Here is an 18,096-nt window from a genome sequence, read left to right as displayed (position 1 = left end):
AGTTGTGGAATAGTCATAATACTCCCCGGTGCTCAGTTTTTAGCTCTCAAGAGGCCGTTTAAAAGAACTACTGAAAAACTGATTTTAGGCGCAGAGGCTCTTCCTCTGCCCCCCTGGTAGGGGGACGTTGGTGACTGTTCGGGAGAGACCTGCTCTCCCCACTGAGCTCAGATCTCTTTGGCTTCCGCTGGGCCTTCCTGTCTAGGGAGAATCCAAGGGAAGCAGCTGCCCCAGAGAGTGATATGTGCAGGGTTTTACAGAATCATGGAATGATTGGAAGGGACCACAAGGGTCATCTAGTCCAACCCCTTGTAACGCAGGAATCTTGGATGCAGGGGTGCAGCCAGGATTTATGTTGGGGGGCAGGCTTCATGTTAGGGGGGGCAGAACCTCAGTTAGTTAAGTATTTTTCTTGATTTACTTGATTTAAGGGGGGCAGCTGCACTATGCCCACACTTTGATGCTTCTTCATCTCCAACAACTTATTCAACTATTTGCACCGCTCCTCTGGGAGGATCCTGGAATCCAATGAAATGCTGACATGTGCGTGTGGGTGTGGGGGGGGGTGTTAATGTAGGAGAGACTGAAACAGCACAAACAGGAACTGAACAGGAAGAGCAAACCATCTCTAATGCATCGTGGGTTTTTAAAAATTGTAATTTATTGATTATTCAAAATCACATAATCAGCTTTAGCATATCATTGCAAACAGCTTTAAACGACGATATAAACAAACAAACAAACAAACAAACAAGAACACCAAGTGATTAAAAAAGAAAAAGCTGAGAGAAATAAAAGTTGCCGGTGAGGCTATTGCTATGTATTACCTAGCAATTTATTGATCGTCATTTCAAAGAAGAAAAATAAATTGCATGAAGCTGCGTACAGGTTAAGGACACAAGAAGAGCCTGCTGAGTCAGGACAGAAGCCCATTTAGTCCAGCATCCTGCTCTCACTGCTTAGCAGATGCCCTTAGAAAGCCCACAAACAGGTCATGAGTGCAACAGTGCTCTGCCCACATGCGATACCCAATCACAGGCATCCTGGCTCTGAAGGTGGACGGCAGAAAATAAATTTGGAGAACAGCCCCCGCCATGCTTTGCGTGTGAACTCCTGGATGAAGATGGGCGGCACCCTAAACAACAAAACAAAGGGCAGGATATGTCTGGACCTTCACTGCCAAAAGATCCACTTGAATTCCCAGCTGTGTTTCTACCCAAGACTTTAATGTATAAATCAGATTGGTCCATAGGGAAGGCACAAGGTATAAGATGCAGTAGGTACATAAGAGGGATAGCATGACTAAGTGCAGGCTAAGATGCTGATGATCCAGCAAGCAACATGCCCTTTGCAACTTCCTTCTGAAGAACAGAGTGGATGCAGCTGTTAGTGTGGCAAGTGGCCAGAGTCCTGGGAGTGGGGAAGCAAACAGGATTTCCTTCCAGTTGGTTGAGTCTGTGAAGTTTGTCCATGCCAGCTCAGCATCTGATCTACTCTCAGTTGCCTCCCCTGGAGCAGGGGGATCCTCGGAGGAGGCACCAAGGGTGGCCCCACAGCAGAAGATATCTGGCTATAGATACCACTCTTGGAGGCAGCAATGCTTCTGAAAAGCAGTCACTGGAAACCACAGGAGGGGAGAGTGTTCTTTTGCTTGAATTCTAGTTCCAGGCTTCCCACAGGCATCCGGTTGGTTACTGTGAGAATAGGATGCTCTTATTTTCTTATGTAAGGGACGCGGGTTTCACTGTGGGTTAAACCACAGAGCCTAGGACTTGCCAATCAGAAGGCCGGTGGTTCGAATCCCCGTGACGGGGTGAGCTCCCATTGCTCAGTCCCTGCTCCTGCCAACCTAGCAGTTCAAAAGCATGTCAAAGTGCAAGTTGATAAATAGGTACCACTCCGGCGGGAAGGTAAACGGCGTTTCCGTGCACTGCTCTGATTCACCAGAAGCGGCTTAGTCATGCTGGCCACATGACCCGGAAGCTGTACACCGGCTCCCTCGGCCTATAGAGCGAGATGAGCGTGCAACCCCAGAGTCGGTCACGACTGGACCTAATGGTCAGGGGTCCCTTTACCTTTATGTTCTTATGTACTAGTGGTGTCCAATGGCACAGGGTGGAAACATTCTTCTGTTAACCCACTCAGCCACTGGAGCCAGCCCTCCGCTCCCTAGACCACTGGCCCCCTCCCCCGGCTCAGACACTTCTTAGGGTCCCAGTTTCACCTCCCCCATCCTGCTCAGATCCTCTCCTAGGTTGTCCCACTCCAACTCAGAGCTCTTCCCATTTCTCTTCAGGAGCCAACCCCAAACCCCCATAAAACCTCCCATGAGATTCATGGCTGTGGATTTTTGCAGGGGAACTTGCTGAGACCTTTTACGTGTGCCATATGATATAAATGGAGATTACAGACATCTAAACTATCACCTGCCTTTATTATAACTGCGATGACAAGCACATTAAATATGTATCACATTTCTACATGCTATTAGTTATTGGTAGACTTTCTTTATTTTTTTAAAAAGTTTGATATTTGTTTCACTGTCCAGTACCGTCCCTCCCATGGCTCTTGGAGCCATCAAAAGGCATCTGAGAGCATCTTCACTTGATCTTCTGGAGAGCGTTGCAAAGAAGTCCCAACTCATCTGCAAAGAAATGAAGGAAGTCAGTCTTCTGTTTTACTCTTTCTTTTGCTACAGTTTTATATCCATAGAGCACAATAGAATGTGTACATGGAGGCATTCCCATTTCATCACCTCAATGGCACCAGGTAGACTCAGTGACACAGGTGGCTGTGCATAGATTTGAATCTTGGTCTCCTCAGTCCAAATCCTGCACTCTGCAGAAGCCAGCCTCTGATGAACAGAAGGAGCCAAGAGGGCACAAACTGAATGTACTGGCACCCAAGAAGTCTTAAAATAATGAATGTTGTTGATAATGTGATATAGGATGAAGAAGAGCATTGCATTTACAAGGAGGGAGAACGGCATCGTCAGGCATGACCGCAACCTACTTGACTCTGTTTATCTCTTTGCTGCATTTATGTCCTGCCCTTCCTCCCCAGTGAGCCCTATCTGGAATCTGGCAGAAGTCTAGCCCTCATTTCACCATTAAAAAATCCATTTGTAAGCCCATTCAACTCGGAAAATGACAGAAATTTGGCACTGAATGAAATTTGTAGTGGTATCCTGGAATACAGATTTGTGGCCATATCCCAGCAAACAGATATATGGCAAGGCTTGAACCAGGGATTGGCATTGCAGGCAACCGGGTTTTGGTGAAATATTAGTTGAAACTCCCCAAGATACTTTTTGGACTGTGGAACAGATTTCCCTAGGAGTTAGCTCCTTCCACTTCTCTGATGTGAAAATCTGCTGAAACAGCAATACCTACATGCCACAGAATTAAGCTTTTACTGATGCAGGGTTTTCAACATGTACGGTATATATTGGTGCAGGGGAGGGGGGGAAATCATGCAAAAGATACAGCAGTCTCAGCTGTTTATTCCCCCTTTTTCATCCCCACCTCTGAGTTTCAACACTTTATGAAATTCTTCAGACCACATCCATACGCAACGCGCTTTCCATTGCACCTAACTATGTTTTGTTCAGTGAGGCAGATTTGTCCCCTGCAATGAGATGACCTGTTTTGACTCCCAGTCCCTGAACCACAGTAAATCTCTTAGTGTGCAGCAGGATCTGAAGGCTCCATTAAAACTAATGGGGCAAAAACCGATGTGCAAGAGTTCTCTGTGGACACTGAGCCAGACCCACAAAGAACTAAGGGTTTGGGTATTTTCACAGGAAAATCGTTGTATATTAAAATACAGTTACTTACTGCTGATGGCATCAGCTAAATTCTTGAGCTGCTTTGTGTTGTCCAGAACTTCAATCCGTTCAGTGTACGGGTTGTAACGGACGGAGAACGGACGGGAAATTGTTGAGGCATATTTCCTAAAGGAGAAAACAGAAACTTTGTCGCATTGTTTATGGATTAATACACTGATTGAGTGAATAATTTGCATTCTGCTCTTCAGCTGAGCAAGCCCTTCGTAGAGACACGTCTTGAGAAGGGATCAAGGCCCCTCCCTTGATTTGGGATGGAAGATTAAGATTGCAATCCTATCTGGGGTTGCCATATTTCAAAAAGTAAAAACCAGGACAACCCAAAAGTTGTTGAGCTTATTATAGTAAAAGCTACAACATTTTTTGAGTTTTGGAGCTTCTTAAGGCATTTCCGGCACAATTTAACCCCTGTTGCGGGTTTTCCAGGACACATGCCCGATTTCCGAAAAATAATCCAGGACGCCATTTTCAGAGGCGAATTCCAAGACATGTCCTGGAAAATCAGGATGAATGGCAGCCCTATCCTATACCCAGTTTCCTGAGAGTTTGCAACATTGAACTTAGTAGGTCTTACCTCTGAGTACACATGCATATGATTGCACTGTATATTTTCATCTCATTTTGCTATTCTACCTTCTGCCCATAGCTTTGCATTTCTAGCCCCAGTCAACATGTTCTTTCCCCACCCTTCCAGGTGGCATTTTCTATCTAACACCAGTTTAGATTAACTACAGATAAATGTTGATTTATTCATTTCATACGAAAGTTTTTGATTCCCAGGGTGGCTGGCAGGTGAGTTTCAAGATTCAGCACTGACCTCTGTGACATTTCTGTATTATGCACACACGGAGGGACACTGAATGATCCAACCAAATCCTAACGGAGGTAAAATTATTACCTTAACTTTTGCTTTGCATCTTTGAAACTTTCAGCAACATAGTAAATGGGCTGGAATTCGGTGACAGGATATTTTTGAACTGCTGTCCTTTCCAAATTGAGAGGTTCAATGGCAGGCTTATTTGATAAGCAATACTAAAGAGAAAAAAGCAGATAGGTTTTAATTTTAAATAAAAGTTATAATATAGATATAGATATAGATTTTCCTTCTTGTGGTAGAACCTCAAAGCAGTTTACAATGAAAATTAAGATGACCAATATATTATAAATATTAGTATCATTATAATTACTGCCATACAACAGGAGGGCAAGCTTTTAAACTCTAATTATTATTTCTAGCAGCAAACTCCTTGTGGTAAATGCCACAAGGATGGTAACCAAACAGGAGGGAAATATCAGCAGGCCTGAGGTTCACAGAAGTTCAAGAAATCAGAACAAAACAAAACAAGGAGACAAAAATCTTTATAAAACAAGGACCAGTCCACCCAGAACTGAGCAGCCTTCATTCTACTACTACTGAATACCAGTTGATGAGAATCACAGCTGACCCACACCCTGCATGCAGGTTTCTCACAGGCACCTGGTTGGCCACTGTGAGAACAGACACATAAGATGCTGGACTAGACTGGCCCTTGGTCTGATTCAGCAAGGCTTTTCTTAGGTTCTTGTGTAGAGCAACCATTAGAAGAGAAAAAACAGAAGAGGGCCCCTGATCAGTGGCGTAGCATGGGGGGTGCAGGGGGGCCGGCCACACCGGGCGCAACATCTGGGGGGCGCGCTCGCACTCGCAGCTCTCTGCCCCTACCTGGCTCACTCTCTCTCTCTCACTGCAGTGCTGGCTGTGCGAATCTGATCCGAGCCGCCGGGTCGCCGCCCACTGTGGAGGGGGGGGGTGCCAGGTGTGCGGTGCGGTGCGGAGAGAGAGTGAGGGACTATCGGGTTAGGGGGCGCAAATTACTTGCCTTGCCCCGGGTGCTGACAACCCACGCTACGCCACTGCCCCTGATTGCCATGTTCTATTGCCACTGTTGGAGATAGTATACTTTTGAATTCCAGGTGCTGGAAATCGTAGGAGGGGAGAGTGCTGTTGTGCTCAAGTCCTGTTTATGTAGGCATCTGCTTGGCCACTGTGAGAACAGGATGCTTGACTAGATGTGTGCCCCCTGGTGGCCTCATCCAGCAAGCTCTTCTGATGTTCTCATTGCAATGTTTAGTTGCAGGCCTTGCTCACTCTTTCCACTAGTAAAGGACCCCTGACCATGAGGTCCAGTCGTGACCAACTCTGGGGTTGCGGCGCTCATCTCGCTTTATTGGCCGAGGGAGCCGGCGTTTGTCTGCAGACAGCTTCTGGGTCATGTGCCCAGCATGACTAAGCTGTTTCTGGCGAACCAGAGCAGCGCACGGAAACGCCATTTACTGGAGTGGTACCAATTTATCTACTTGCACATGACGTGCTTTCGAACTGCTAGGTTGGCAGGAGCAGGGACCGGGCAACGGGAGCTCACCCCGTCGCGGGGATTCGAACCGCCAACCTTCTGATCGGCAAGTCCTAGGTTCTGTGGTTTAACCCACAGCGCCACCCGCGTCCCTACTCTTTCCAGTAACAAGGGTTGTGTTCTCTTTCTTACTGATACCCCTTAACGCTGGAAGCAGGACAGGGTCCCTATTATATGTTATACACACAGGTCCTAATCTAGCTCCATTCACATGGAACTAGCATGGAGCACACTCAAAGGGCCCGACTTATTTGTTGAGTGAGTGCAGAGCTCCTTGCCCATCTCTGGAAGATTATAAGACTTAGAGTCATGGAGTTGGAAGAGACATGGGTGATCTAGCACACCCCCTGCCATTCAGGGATCTTTTTGCCCAATGCAGGGGTTCAAACCCACAACCCTGAGATTAAAAGTCTCATGCTTTACTGACCAAGGTACATACAAAGCAGACCTACATAAATACGTATTTTTCAATTTTTTAAAATACATTGGTACCTCGGGTTACAGACACTTCAGGTTATAGACCAGGAATAGGCAAACTCGGCCCTACAGATGTTTGGGACTGCAATTCCCATTATCCCTGACCACTGGTCCTGTTAGCTAGGGATGATGGGAATTGTAGTCCCAAACATCTGGAGGGCCAGAGTTTGCCTATGCCTGTTATAGATGCTTGAGGTGACAAACTCTGCTAACCCAGAAATATTACCTTGGGTTAAGAACTTCAGGATGAGAACAGAAATCGCACGGCGGCGGGAGGCCCCATTAGCTAAAGTGGTACCTCAGGTTAAGAACAGTTTCAGGTTAAGAACAGACCTCCAGAACGAATTAAGTTCTTAACCCGAGGTACCACTGTACAAGATTTGATTTGCAGAAATAGGAACAACTGTAGATTTGTACCTGTAATTCTCCAAATGACGACAGCAGCCCTGCTCCGTATGCCTTTATCTCATTGCCCTCTTTACACAGTCCAAATTCCACAGTAAACCAATAAACCTGGCATAAAGGAAAGTGCAAAGATTATATTTCTTGTGCATGAACTCCCAGATGATCCCATTAATGTGGCTATGAGCCAAATAAAGGGTGGGAGGTACCATGATGGAAAACTACAGGGATGGCTGAATTTTCAAACTTGGGGCTTCAGAACCTTTATCATTTCATAAATGAAGGTATTTTGCCAAGTGTGGTTTCTCAAACCTCTGCTTTCCAACAGACAGCTCATCACCACTTCCATTTTGCAACCATGACACAGAAGGATAATTAGTTATCCATGAATAAAGCACTGGGAATGGACACACATGACCTGCCAAAACTCTCCCATCTGCACAATTATTAAAGATAAAGGAATCCTAATGTTGAAGCCCATCCCCCAAATGAGAACATCATAGAGGTAGAAGGAAGAAGCCCATTCCAGAGATCAACTGCTAATACGCAGCTTGTGGTATATTGCAACCAGAGTGGCAGGCTCTGCAAGAACAGACGCCACATTTAAGCCAGGGCAGGCATAACTAATATGGTGCTCTGCAGAAGTTGCTGGACTACAGCTCTCATCATCTTTGGCCATCGACCATGCTAGCTAGGGCTAATGGCATTTGTTGTTTAGCAACATCTGGAAGTCGCCACATTGACTAACAGGAGACGGAAGAGAGAGGCACATGCTCTACATCTGGCCAAAGGACCCAGATCTCAGGTTCTGATCTGCATGCTCCGAGTTCAAATGCTTGGCATTTTCTGTTTGTATAAGATTTTGGCCTTAAACTGGATCAGTATAATAGTCCATATTTTAAACATTTTCTCTATCTACAAAATGAAACTATTATTTTACAGGGGGGTTTCAAGAGCATTCTGCATCCACTGAGCAGGAGCTGTCATTCTGAATCTGGTGCTGGATCAAACTGGGGGGGGGGGGGGCGGGGGGCGGGGCAGATGGCCCCTGAATTCTAGAGTTACCGTTGCAAGTTTCTCAATGTATTCATCTGGAGCACCCAGAGAAGCCAATCCGATTTCCTGTAAAAATGAAAGATGGTTGTTTTCAGTTGTTCTTTTTTCTAAAAAGCATTCCCCACCACCAGTTTGTTTGTTTGTTTGTTTGTTTGTTTGTTTGTTTGTTTGTTTGTTTTGTGTGGGAAGCACAAGAGCCAAAATTAATTTGGGCAAAAAAATTAAGGAGACTTTCTTTCTTACTTAGTTATTAATGAATAATTCCATCACTCCCCTCCTGATTATTAATCGTTTTGAGTTCATATAGGTAGGTGAGTTTTAGGAAGAAGAAAACTCAAAGTGTAAAAGTATGTCGTTTTCATAGCTGATGCCATTTCAACTAAATTCAAGGTGTTGGTACTAACATATAAGGTCCTATACAGCTCGCGACCAGGTTATCTGAGAGACTGCCTTACCCCTTCTAAGAGTTTCTCCTATTGATGGGGCTTGTGTTTTTAACTGTTTCAATGTACAGTGGTACCTCGCAAGACGAATGCCTCGGAAGACAAAAAACTCGCTAGACGAAAGGGTTTTTTGTTTTTTGAGCTGCTTCGCAAGACGATTTTCCCTATGGGCTTGCTTCGCAAGACGGAAACGTCTTGCAAGTTTGTTTCCTTTTTCTTAACACCGTTAATACAGTTGTGACTTGACTTCGAGGAGCAACTCATAGAACGCGGTGTGGTAGCCTTTTTTGAGGTTTTTAAAGACTTTGGTGATTTTTGAAGCTTTTCCAAAACTTTCCCGACACCGTGCTTCGCAAGACGAAAAAAATCGCAAGACGACAAAACTCGCAGAACGAATTAATTTCGTCTTGCGAGGCACCACTGTACATCACCTTGAGATTGTTGTATAGCAGGTGGTTAATAAATCAGTGACAATGATGATAACAACAACATAACATTAATGAGGCAACTTTTAAAGATCAAGCGAAAACTCAATTTTTTAAAAAAATCTAATTTAAATTCTGAAATGTTATAGAATCTCAAAGTCATGCAAAATGTGATTTTAGGTCTAAGTGACACATCAAAGAAGATAGTTTGAGTCTCTAGTCAGGAGCATACCCACCACAAAAATCAGTAGTGAACAAATTGTGCAAGTTTATTGAGGCACAATCCACAAACAGATCATTTCATCTCAGAAGCAAATGAAAAGTTATTTTGCTGTGTTTCCCCCTGGGGGAAGATTTCAGTCTTAATCAGGGCTTTTTTTCATCCAGAACTCAGTTCCGGCACCTCTCAGGTGGGCACCATTGCCATTATAAGAAAACAAGGAAGGTGTTCATGGTGAGTTCCAGCATCTCTTTTTCTAGAAAAACAGCGCTGGTTTTAATCCTAGGAACTCAATCCTTTGGCAACAATATCTGGAGTGTTTGTGCTTATCTAGTTCCTGTATGATGCTTTTTGATTATTTTCTGAAAGGTGTTGTCTGTTGGTTGACTTCTCTTTTTTTAAAGGTTTTACTTACTTGAGAAAACTGAGCAAAGCTGGGATCAGCAAACAGAGGGACATGTCCTAGGAGTTCGTGGCAAACATCACTAGAAGAAAAGCAGTATGAATTAACCCAGAGTGTGGAAAACACTATTCACACTTTGAACACAAGGAGGAAAGGCTTGAAGTTGCCCATCAATCACAGTAAGCAACCGGACTGCAGACTGAGCAGGTACACACCTCACCTGGCCCCAGCCTTTACCACTACTGTGAGATGGGTTGTGCATCTATTTCAATCACAGCCATTCTTTCTAAACCTGCATCTCTACATAAAAATTAGCACATGTAAATGTTATGCAAACCAGTCCCCTCTTTTTTACCTGATATATTTCTTCCTTTATTGGCCACCCTGATTTCATAAGGTGCTATGCACATTTAAACGAACAAACCACAAAAACCAAAACATGGCCTTTCACTTCATTGGCCAAATACTTACGGTTCTGGCGTGTACATTGGACGCGATGAATGGCGGATGTATTGAGTAGAGTGAAACACCCTGAACGCCAAGCCAGCCAAGAAATCCCGAGAAGACAGCAGGCCAGCTACAGGACGCAGGCGGAATCCAGTGCAGCCTTTAAAGAACAGCGGAGCTCTGCATTACAAACTGGCTGGGTGGCCATCTGCCATGGATGCATTAGCTGAGATTCCTGCATTGCGGGGGGTTGGACTAGATGACCCTTGGGACTCCTTCCAACTCTACAATTCTTCGGTTCGATGGCTGAAATCTCTTTGGCACTTGTACAAAATGCAGGAAGCTGCCTTTTACTGAGTCTTAGCATTGGTCCATCTAGCTCAGCACCAGGGGAAGCCAATGTAGTGCCCTCCAAATGTTGCTGGACTACAACTCCCATCATCCCTGGGCATTGGTAGTGTTGGCTGAGGCTGATGGGAGTTGTAGTCCAATAACATCTGGAGGGGATCACATGGGCTACCTCTGGTCTACACCAATTGGCAAGGGGTCTCCAGGATTTCAGACAGAGGTCTCTCCAAGGCCCTTCCTGGAGATGCTGAGGATTGAATCTGGGACCTTTTGAGTGCAAACCACATGCTCTACCACTGAGCTAAAGCCCTTCTCATTTATGGATCATTTATGCAATAAAATCCTATGCATGGTTACACAGAAGTTAAGTCTCATTGAATTTTCAGAACTGTGGGAATCGTTGGGTTTAATGTGGATAGGATTGCAGCCTTAGTACATTCAAATACAGTGGTACCTTGGGTTACATACGCTTCAGGTTACATACGCTTCAGGTTACAGACTCCACTAACCCAGAAATATTACCTCGGTTAAGAACTTTGTTTCAGGATGAGAACAGAAATTGTGCAGCGGCGGCACAGCAGCAGCAGGAGGCCCCATTAGCTAAAGTGGTGCTTCAGGTTAAGAACAGTTTCAGACCTCCAGAACGAATTAAGTTCTTAACCCGAGGTACCACTGTATTAGGATCACAGTTATAGCAATTGTGTTGACGATGTCAGATATTGGATCTTCACACCTTTACTTACTTTTCAAGAAGTTTGAGACATCTTCCAGCTGCGGGATGTTGTCTTCTTCGTAGCCACAGTATTTCTCCAGGAGAGGGAAGACATGATTGTGTTCATAACAAGCGTGGGTGGGATAAAGGGTCTTCAGCTCCCTGAAGACTGTTCCCCATGTTCTCTTCTCTTCCTCGGTGTATGTCACTCTGGGGATTGGCTGCCCACTAGAAAAAAAGAGGGAAAGGCAGTTAGCTTAAAGCTACTGCATGAATGCACCCCATTCCTATTAACACCAGCACCAAATAAGGTGCCTTTAATCACTGTATAGAAGAGGGGATTGCAGGTGTGGCCTCCAAGGCCCTCAAGGAAACATATCTGACTCCCTTGGATCCTCACAACAACTCGGTGAGGCAGGTGCCAGTGTGCTCACTGGTACTTCCTGTAGGTCTCAGCAAATATACATTTCATGATATGCCTGTCGGAATCTCCAAGCCTTGTCAGAGGAATTGGCCACTCTCCAGGCACCCGGCTTTGATTCCTTGTTGACCTCCCCGTCTGCGACTCCCGGCAAGATACAGGCGAAGGTCTCTATCGGCGATCCTCCTCTAACGTGAGAAGAACACACCACTCCCCTTCCTCCCTGCCATCCCCAGACAGAAATGTATTTACATGCCTTTATTTCTGTCTTTTCCAGCAGTACAGAGAAACGTGTCTGTACTCTCTTAACACCAACAGCAGAGAGAGAAAACTCCTCCCCTGTACTTCCAGTACAGGTTAGATGACACTCTGAGCTAACATCCGGTGCTCAGCACAGTGAATAGACTGTCCCTTTGTTCCCATGGTACAGTCCCAAGCATCAACATCCTGTTTGGCTTTCCAGCCAGCTGGAGCTCGCTGCTGCATTGCTCCTTTTTCGTAACAATGCCATGCCCCCACAGCAGCCATTTTGTGTTTAGCCATATCCCACCGGCAGCCATTTTGTGCATGGCACCCCCAACGCTTTCTCAGAATTCCAAATGTGACTTGAAAAGATGGGCCACCTCAGCCATGAGGTAACTCTTTCTTGTAGAAAACAGCACCGACCTTATGCACAAATAAACAAGCAAGCATAGCTTGGAGTCAAGGAATAGTGAGGCAAGGTGACACACAGGGGCAGCAGAGCAGACCTCCAAGAAATACATCGCCCACTGCAGCTCCCGCTGCTACGGCGTGCTCCTTTGAGGTAAGTTCTGCCGCCTCCTTAGCAACCGTCCACCCCAATGCCACCTCAATGGCAGCCTCTCAGGGAAGAAGGGGTGCTGCTAGTGTCCTTCCACCCCATTGAAGGAAATGGCAATGGCTGTGGTCTCCTCAGGACTGCACCCACCTGGTGTGATTCAGAGTGGTCCCCTTTCCCTTCACAATGGAGGCATTGTGGGAAATTCTAATGGCAGCTGGATTTGGCTACCTGTTGCTGCCTGGAGTTGCCAAGCTGGGAAAATACATTTAAATGGGGGGGCAGGGTGGACCCTAAAAGGCTGCTGGGCCCCTGGCAAGCATTCTGGGTGCTGATGCCAACTGTGCCCCCCCAAACAATAACAGTATCCCTCAAAAGGCAGCTTGTTACCAGCAGTGGCGTAGCGTGGGGGGTGCAGGGGGGCCGGCTGCACCGGGCGCAACATCAGGGGGGCGCGCTCGCACTCGCAGCGCTAAAATCCACGGGTTAGGGGGTGCAAATTACTTGCCTTGCCCCGGGTGCTGACAACCCACGCTACGCCACTGGTTCCCAGCAAAGAAAGTGGGGACTTGTGTGTACAACACAGACATGGACACAGCCAACTCCAAGAGGCCCAGATTCCTCCGAGGCCCCCAGTAACAGATGTGAGGGGGCTGCCCTGCCCAGAAAAGCTGGTGGTCATTGAATGGTGTGTGTGCACCATGTCTTGTGACTGAATATGTGGGATGGGGTTTAGCTGCCCCCCATATTTTGGCACGCCTGAGCATTGCCCCTTCTTACCAAGCACATTCAGCTCCGAAAACCACAACGACATGCACCCCCATCTCCCGCCTCATTTTTCATTCTACAGGCAGAAAGACTGGGCCTTTTGTCCTGTTCTCACTCCACACAGCTCTCATAATCTGGATAAGCGCTGATCTGATATATAAGCCATGCTATAGCCGCAGAGGACTGGCCATAGGATCAAGGGGCTGTCTTAGCTCTCCCCTCAGATCTCCCCTGGCCCTAAAACTCTGCGGCCCTCAGAGTCAGCTGAGGTAATGGCTCAGCAGGAACAGCAAATCTGTCTCTGCCCTCCATACAGTTAGCGTGCTGTCAGTCTGGCTCTGCCTCGAACGAGAAGGGAGTCCTTTGACCTGCTTCACTTTATTGCCTTGACATTAAAGCGGAGGGAGGCTGATTCTTCAGAAAATAATTTCAGAAATGGACAGGCGGCCCTCCCCAAATCAAAGAGTCTTTTCCAGCAATTTAGTAGGGTTTGAGGCGCTGCTGGGATAATGCGAGGGATTTCTAGAGCTCCAGGCTCTTTGTCGAAATACAAGCGATACCCCACCATTCCCTGCCCCCTTCGTTTTAGCCGGAGCCTGATGGCAGCCCCCCAATAATTGTGCAATTTTCTGTGTCTCTGCACCAGTCCTCCTTGATCTCTGGAGCTTTAAACGTGATTTTGAATTAGAGGGAGGGGGAACCGGGACCACTGTGGTTTCTATAGCATTGACCTTTTCTAATTAATCCTTAGGCCACCTTCATGGGCCCAGAGAAAAGAGCAGAGGCTTAAGGCACCGCCAGACACCAATTTGAAAGCTGCCAAGATCAATAGACTAGTGCTCAGGGTGGCAGGTGAGGTGGGGAAGGGGAAGGGGAGGGAAACTGGGATGCAAGAGGGGAGGAGATAAGCAAGAATGCCTGAGGGTGGTGGGAAAAAATGGGGCTCGCAGAGTGCCATCCTAAATTGTCCATCCTTTTCTGTGTGGGCCTTGGGAATGCTACCATTTCACTTTCACAACTTCTATAATATCTTGCTTTAATCTATCTTATCCATCTATCATCTATCTATCTAGAGATATCTATGCTGCTTTTTACCAGAAATGGTCACTGGGGCACTTCACAGCAAAATAAGGCAGTATAAAACATAGTAACATAATAAACAAGCACACTATGAATGATTCTCATAATATACATTCCTTGGTTATGCAGAGATAATTTTTTTAAAGGAGGGGGAAAGCAGGGTAGGGTTGAATGGGAGAAATCACTTCTATCCATGTTAACATTGCTACCTGAGCCTCTTTTAAGGCTCAACAGGAAATCATGGTGTGCCGGCTGAGGCTCATGGCAGCTATAGTCACATCCAGGATATACATTTAAAGCACACTGAAAACACATGACTTCCCCTAAAGAATCCAGGGAACCATAGCTTACCCCTTCACAAAGTACTCAGCTCAGTCAGTAGAACATGAGACTCTTAATTTCAAGGTCGTGGGTTCGAGCCCCACGTTGGGCAAAAAGATTCCTGCATTGCAGGCAGTCAGACTAGACGTGGTCCCTTCCAACTCCAGAATTCTATAGTTATACAGATCCCAGAATTCTTTGAGGGCGGCCATCTGCTTTAAATGTATGCTGTGCATGTGGCCTTAGTCCAAACCACCTCGGGGGCATTCAGTTGGTGAAGACAGGTCTAGATGCATCCCGCTCTAGAGTTTGCAAGGTCCATTCACATTGCCCTTCACAAGGGTCAGAGGAGTTGGGTATTGGCGAGGAACTCACATCCATCCGTCACTCTCAAGGGGCTTGGAATCAGCAACAGACTCACACAGGTAGGTCATTGGGCCCTGGCATTTACCTGCCTTGGCCGACTTCTTCGGTGTGATACTGGAGTCCTGCTCTTGGGAGCAGCCAAGTGATGGGGCAGATCCAGTGTGCCTGCTGGCTTCCACCTCTGATGAGAAAGATGGCTGGCGGCCATCTTTACGAAGAGAATCCTACCCTAAGGAAACCTGCAAACCAGGACAGGAGTGCCTATGGCTCTCATGAACAGCAGAGAAGGGTAAAGGGGCAATGGGAAGGGATGGTGGAAGCAGGACAGAGGTTGGCAAGGACCCCTTAGAGAGGTGCTGCATAAAATCAGTTCTAGATGAATATTGCCTCTTCAGCCCCCCACCTCTCATGCAAAACAGTGGAGGGGAAGCAAGCCATTAAAAAATTCACAATGCAGCTGGGCCAGGAATGACAGTCACAGAGGATGAGATCAAGACCACGAGTGATGAATTATTCCAATGCTGTTTACAGCTTCTGCTTTAATGTACATTGTGCGCATTCCCCATCTCTCCCCTGTTTAATGGCAGGAGCATAAGAGGCGCTGCCTCATTTGGCGCTTGGGGCTTTGTAGTTGCCTCTGATGCTGCGAGTGCCATTAAATAACAAAGCTTTGCGAGGCCAGAGCTTGGTCCTCATCTGAATCCAATTGATTTCCGGTAAGCTGCAATTTTAGGATAAATGCAGTCAAAGGAGGATTTAAGCACAGAGAGGAAAGGAAAGCCAGCAAGGGAAAATAAACACTTTGGGGGGAAAGAATTGGTTTGGTGAAAAGGTTCCTGGCCAATTTCATCTGGACTGTCAGACAGTTCAGATTTGGTGCTGTGACTGAGCCCTGAGTCCACATGGCAGTGCTCCGATTTCCCCATCTTGCTTTTAATTTAGCAGCAAACCATTCACCTAAGAACATTGCAGGTTTGATCCCTGTATGGGGCAGATGCATATTCCTGTATTGCAGATGGTTGGACTAGATGATCCTCAACTCTGCCATTCGATGATTCTGTGTGTTCAAGTAGGTTGTATTCAACCTCTTGTATATGCTACCCATGGAAAATAAGTTGCCTTTCTACTCAAAGACAGCCAGCAAGTGATGGTACAGGTTAAACAGAGTCATTTATCCATCGTGATCCTTCTTTGGATAGTTCACAAAGTACACTAAAGTTAGCATATAGTTATGAAACACACTTGAACAGTAGTGTGAATCTCCGCCTGTGCACCCACCGAACAGATGGCTAACGATGCTTATTTGTTGTTCATTTGGAAGTGAGCTGGGAAATGTTTAAAATACAATCATACCTCAGGTTACAGATGCTTCAGGTTGCATTTTTTTCGGGTTACGGACCGCCGAAACCTGGAAGTACTGGAATGGGTTACTTCCAGGTTTTGGCGGTTGTGCATGCGCAGAAGCGCTGAATTGCAACCCGCGCACGTGCAGACACACCGCTGTGGGTTGCGAATGTGCATCCCGCACAGATGACGTTCGCAACCCGAGCATCCACTCTCTCTCTATATATATATATGAGGGGAGGAGGGAGGGAACATGCAGGAACACAGGGCTCATCTATGTAGCATCAAGCCAAACTTTGGTGTTCACAGAATCATAGAAATGTAGAAATGTTGGAAGGGAGCACAATGGTCATCTAGTCCGACCCCCTGCAATGCAGGAATCCCAACTAAAGCATCCATGACAGATGGCAACGCAACCTTTGCTGAGGGAGTCCATTCCACTGTCAAACAACTCTTACTGTCAGAATGTTCTTGCTGACATTTATTTGGGATCTTCTTTCTTGCAACTTGAAGCCATTGGTTTGGGCCCTACCCTCCAGAGCAGGAGAAAACAAGCCTGCCCCATCTTCCATGTGACAGCCCTTTAGATATTTTAAGATGGCTACCATATCTCCTCTCAGTCTCCTCTTCTCCAGGCTAAACATACCAGGTTTGGAGTAACCCACTCTCTACACAGCCATTTCCTCTCCATCTTCTTCCCCTTCCTTCCTGGTCCTCAGCCTTTAAGCTTACCTTGAGGACAGGGTCAGATGCCTGTTCCCCCTCATTCGCACCCAAGCCCCAGTATAACTTTTGTAATCGTCCCATGAGAATTGGAGAAGAACCAGCAAGGACTATGCAACGCTCACATTCACCATTTCTAGCTGAGTCAGAAGGGCTTTCTTCTACATATGCCGAGATCCTACAATATATCTGCAAAGGGACTGCTGCATTGTCAGGAAGGAGACCCATTGACAGCACTGGTTAAGTAGAGGCAATCCAGCATCACGATGCTATGTATATTTAAATCCTCAGTGCCCCAGACATATTTCAGCATTATCCAAAGAATGAGCACACTCCCCAACCCCACACACCATTTCATCACAGATAATATATTGACTTTTAGGATACGTTTTGTCCCTTGTTGTCTTTTGCACACTTACTGTCTGTAGTTGTAAGCTATGTCTGCAAATTCCTTTCTTCTGGCCCGATAAACAGGATCTTTGAAACCCTGATGGGGGGGGGAGAGAGAGAATAATAAAAAGCACTGGTTTGTGAGTGTCGAAACAGAAATACAGTTTTAACAAGAAGTGCAGAAGCAACAAAATGTGTCTTGTGTGAATAAAAGCATAACTTTTTGTGGACTAGAATCTATTTCATCAAATGTGTGAAGATTATCCTAAACTGACAGGTCCACATGGAGTGAGGGAGAAAGGAAGAAATGTTGGCAATGAGGTTGGAGGGAAATAATATACAAGAAATATAAATGGTGCCCACTGTGCTAAACCATAAATGTATGTAGAATAATGGCAGTGATACTTCACAAGGCTTTGTTGACTGTAACACAGCCTATAGCATTGGGGAAGTTACAGGTGGCCAGTGAGGAAGAGGAAGAGGAAGAGCTTTGGCCCACAAGCCTGAGGGTTTTCTGCACTGCAGTCACCGAAGACAATGTGACGTTTCCAGATTCGCTTGCTTCTTCACATCCTAAATTACCTAATTGCAGCTTGGTTCCCCACCCCCCAAAAAATCCAGAAGGAAAGTCTCATTATCTAATTAATACTAGCTCATGCATGCAGGATACAGCTTTCACTGTATGTGCACTGAGGTTTTGTTTGGCTGATGATT

The 18,096-nt window shown here is 46.1% G+C and overlaps 1 protein-coding gene across 2 annotated transcripts in view; it reads right to left on the bottom strand.

Moving 5' to 3' along the window:
- Nucleotides 1-639: 639 nt before the first annotated feature.
- Nucleotides 640-18,096, bottom strand: part of PAH (phenylalanine hydroxylase) — a 41,610-nt gene continuing 24,153 nt past the window's right edge. For both annotated transcript variants that reach the window (XM_028745890.2, XM_077935045.1), the window contains exons 5-13: nucleotides 17,412-17,479; nucleotides 11,202-11,398; nucleotides 10,135-10,270; nucleotides 9,676-9,745; nucleotides 8,182-8,238; nucleotides 7,132-7,227; nucleotides 4,743-4,876; nucleotides 3,837-3,952; nucleotides 640-2,644 (exon numbers count right to left, since the gene is read on the bottom strand). In XM_028745890.2, coding sequence (XP_028601723.2) covers nucleotides 2,601-2,644; nucleotides 3,837-3,952; nucleotides 4,743-4,876; nucleotides 7,132-7,227; nucleotides 8,182-8,238; nucleotides 9,676-9,745; nucleotides 10,135-10,270; nucleotides 11,202-11,398; nucleotides 17,412-17,479 — 918 coding nt within the window. In that variant the 3' untranslated portion in view covers nucleotides 640-2,600. The remainder of the gene's footprint in view (nucleotides 2,645-3,836; nucleotides 3,953-4,742; nucleotides 4,877-7,131; nucleotides 7,228-8,181; nucleotides 8,239-9,675; nucleotides 9,746-10,134; nucleotides 10,271-11,201; nucleotides 11,399-17,411; nucleotides 17,480-18,096) is intronic.

The sequence above is a fragment of the Podarcis muralis genome, chromosome 10 (genome assembly GCF_964188315.1).
Source record: "Podarcis muralis chromosome 10, rPodMur119.hap1.1, whole genome shotgun sequence".
Taxonomy (NCBI): Eukaryota; Metazoa; Chordata; class Lepidosauria; order Squamata; family Lacertidae; genus Podarcis; species Podarcis muralis.
This window is presented reverse-complemented; position numbering and strand designations above follow the sequence as displayed.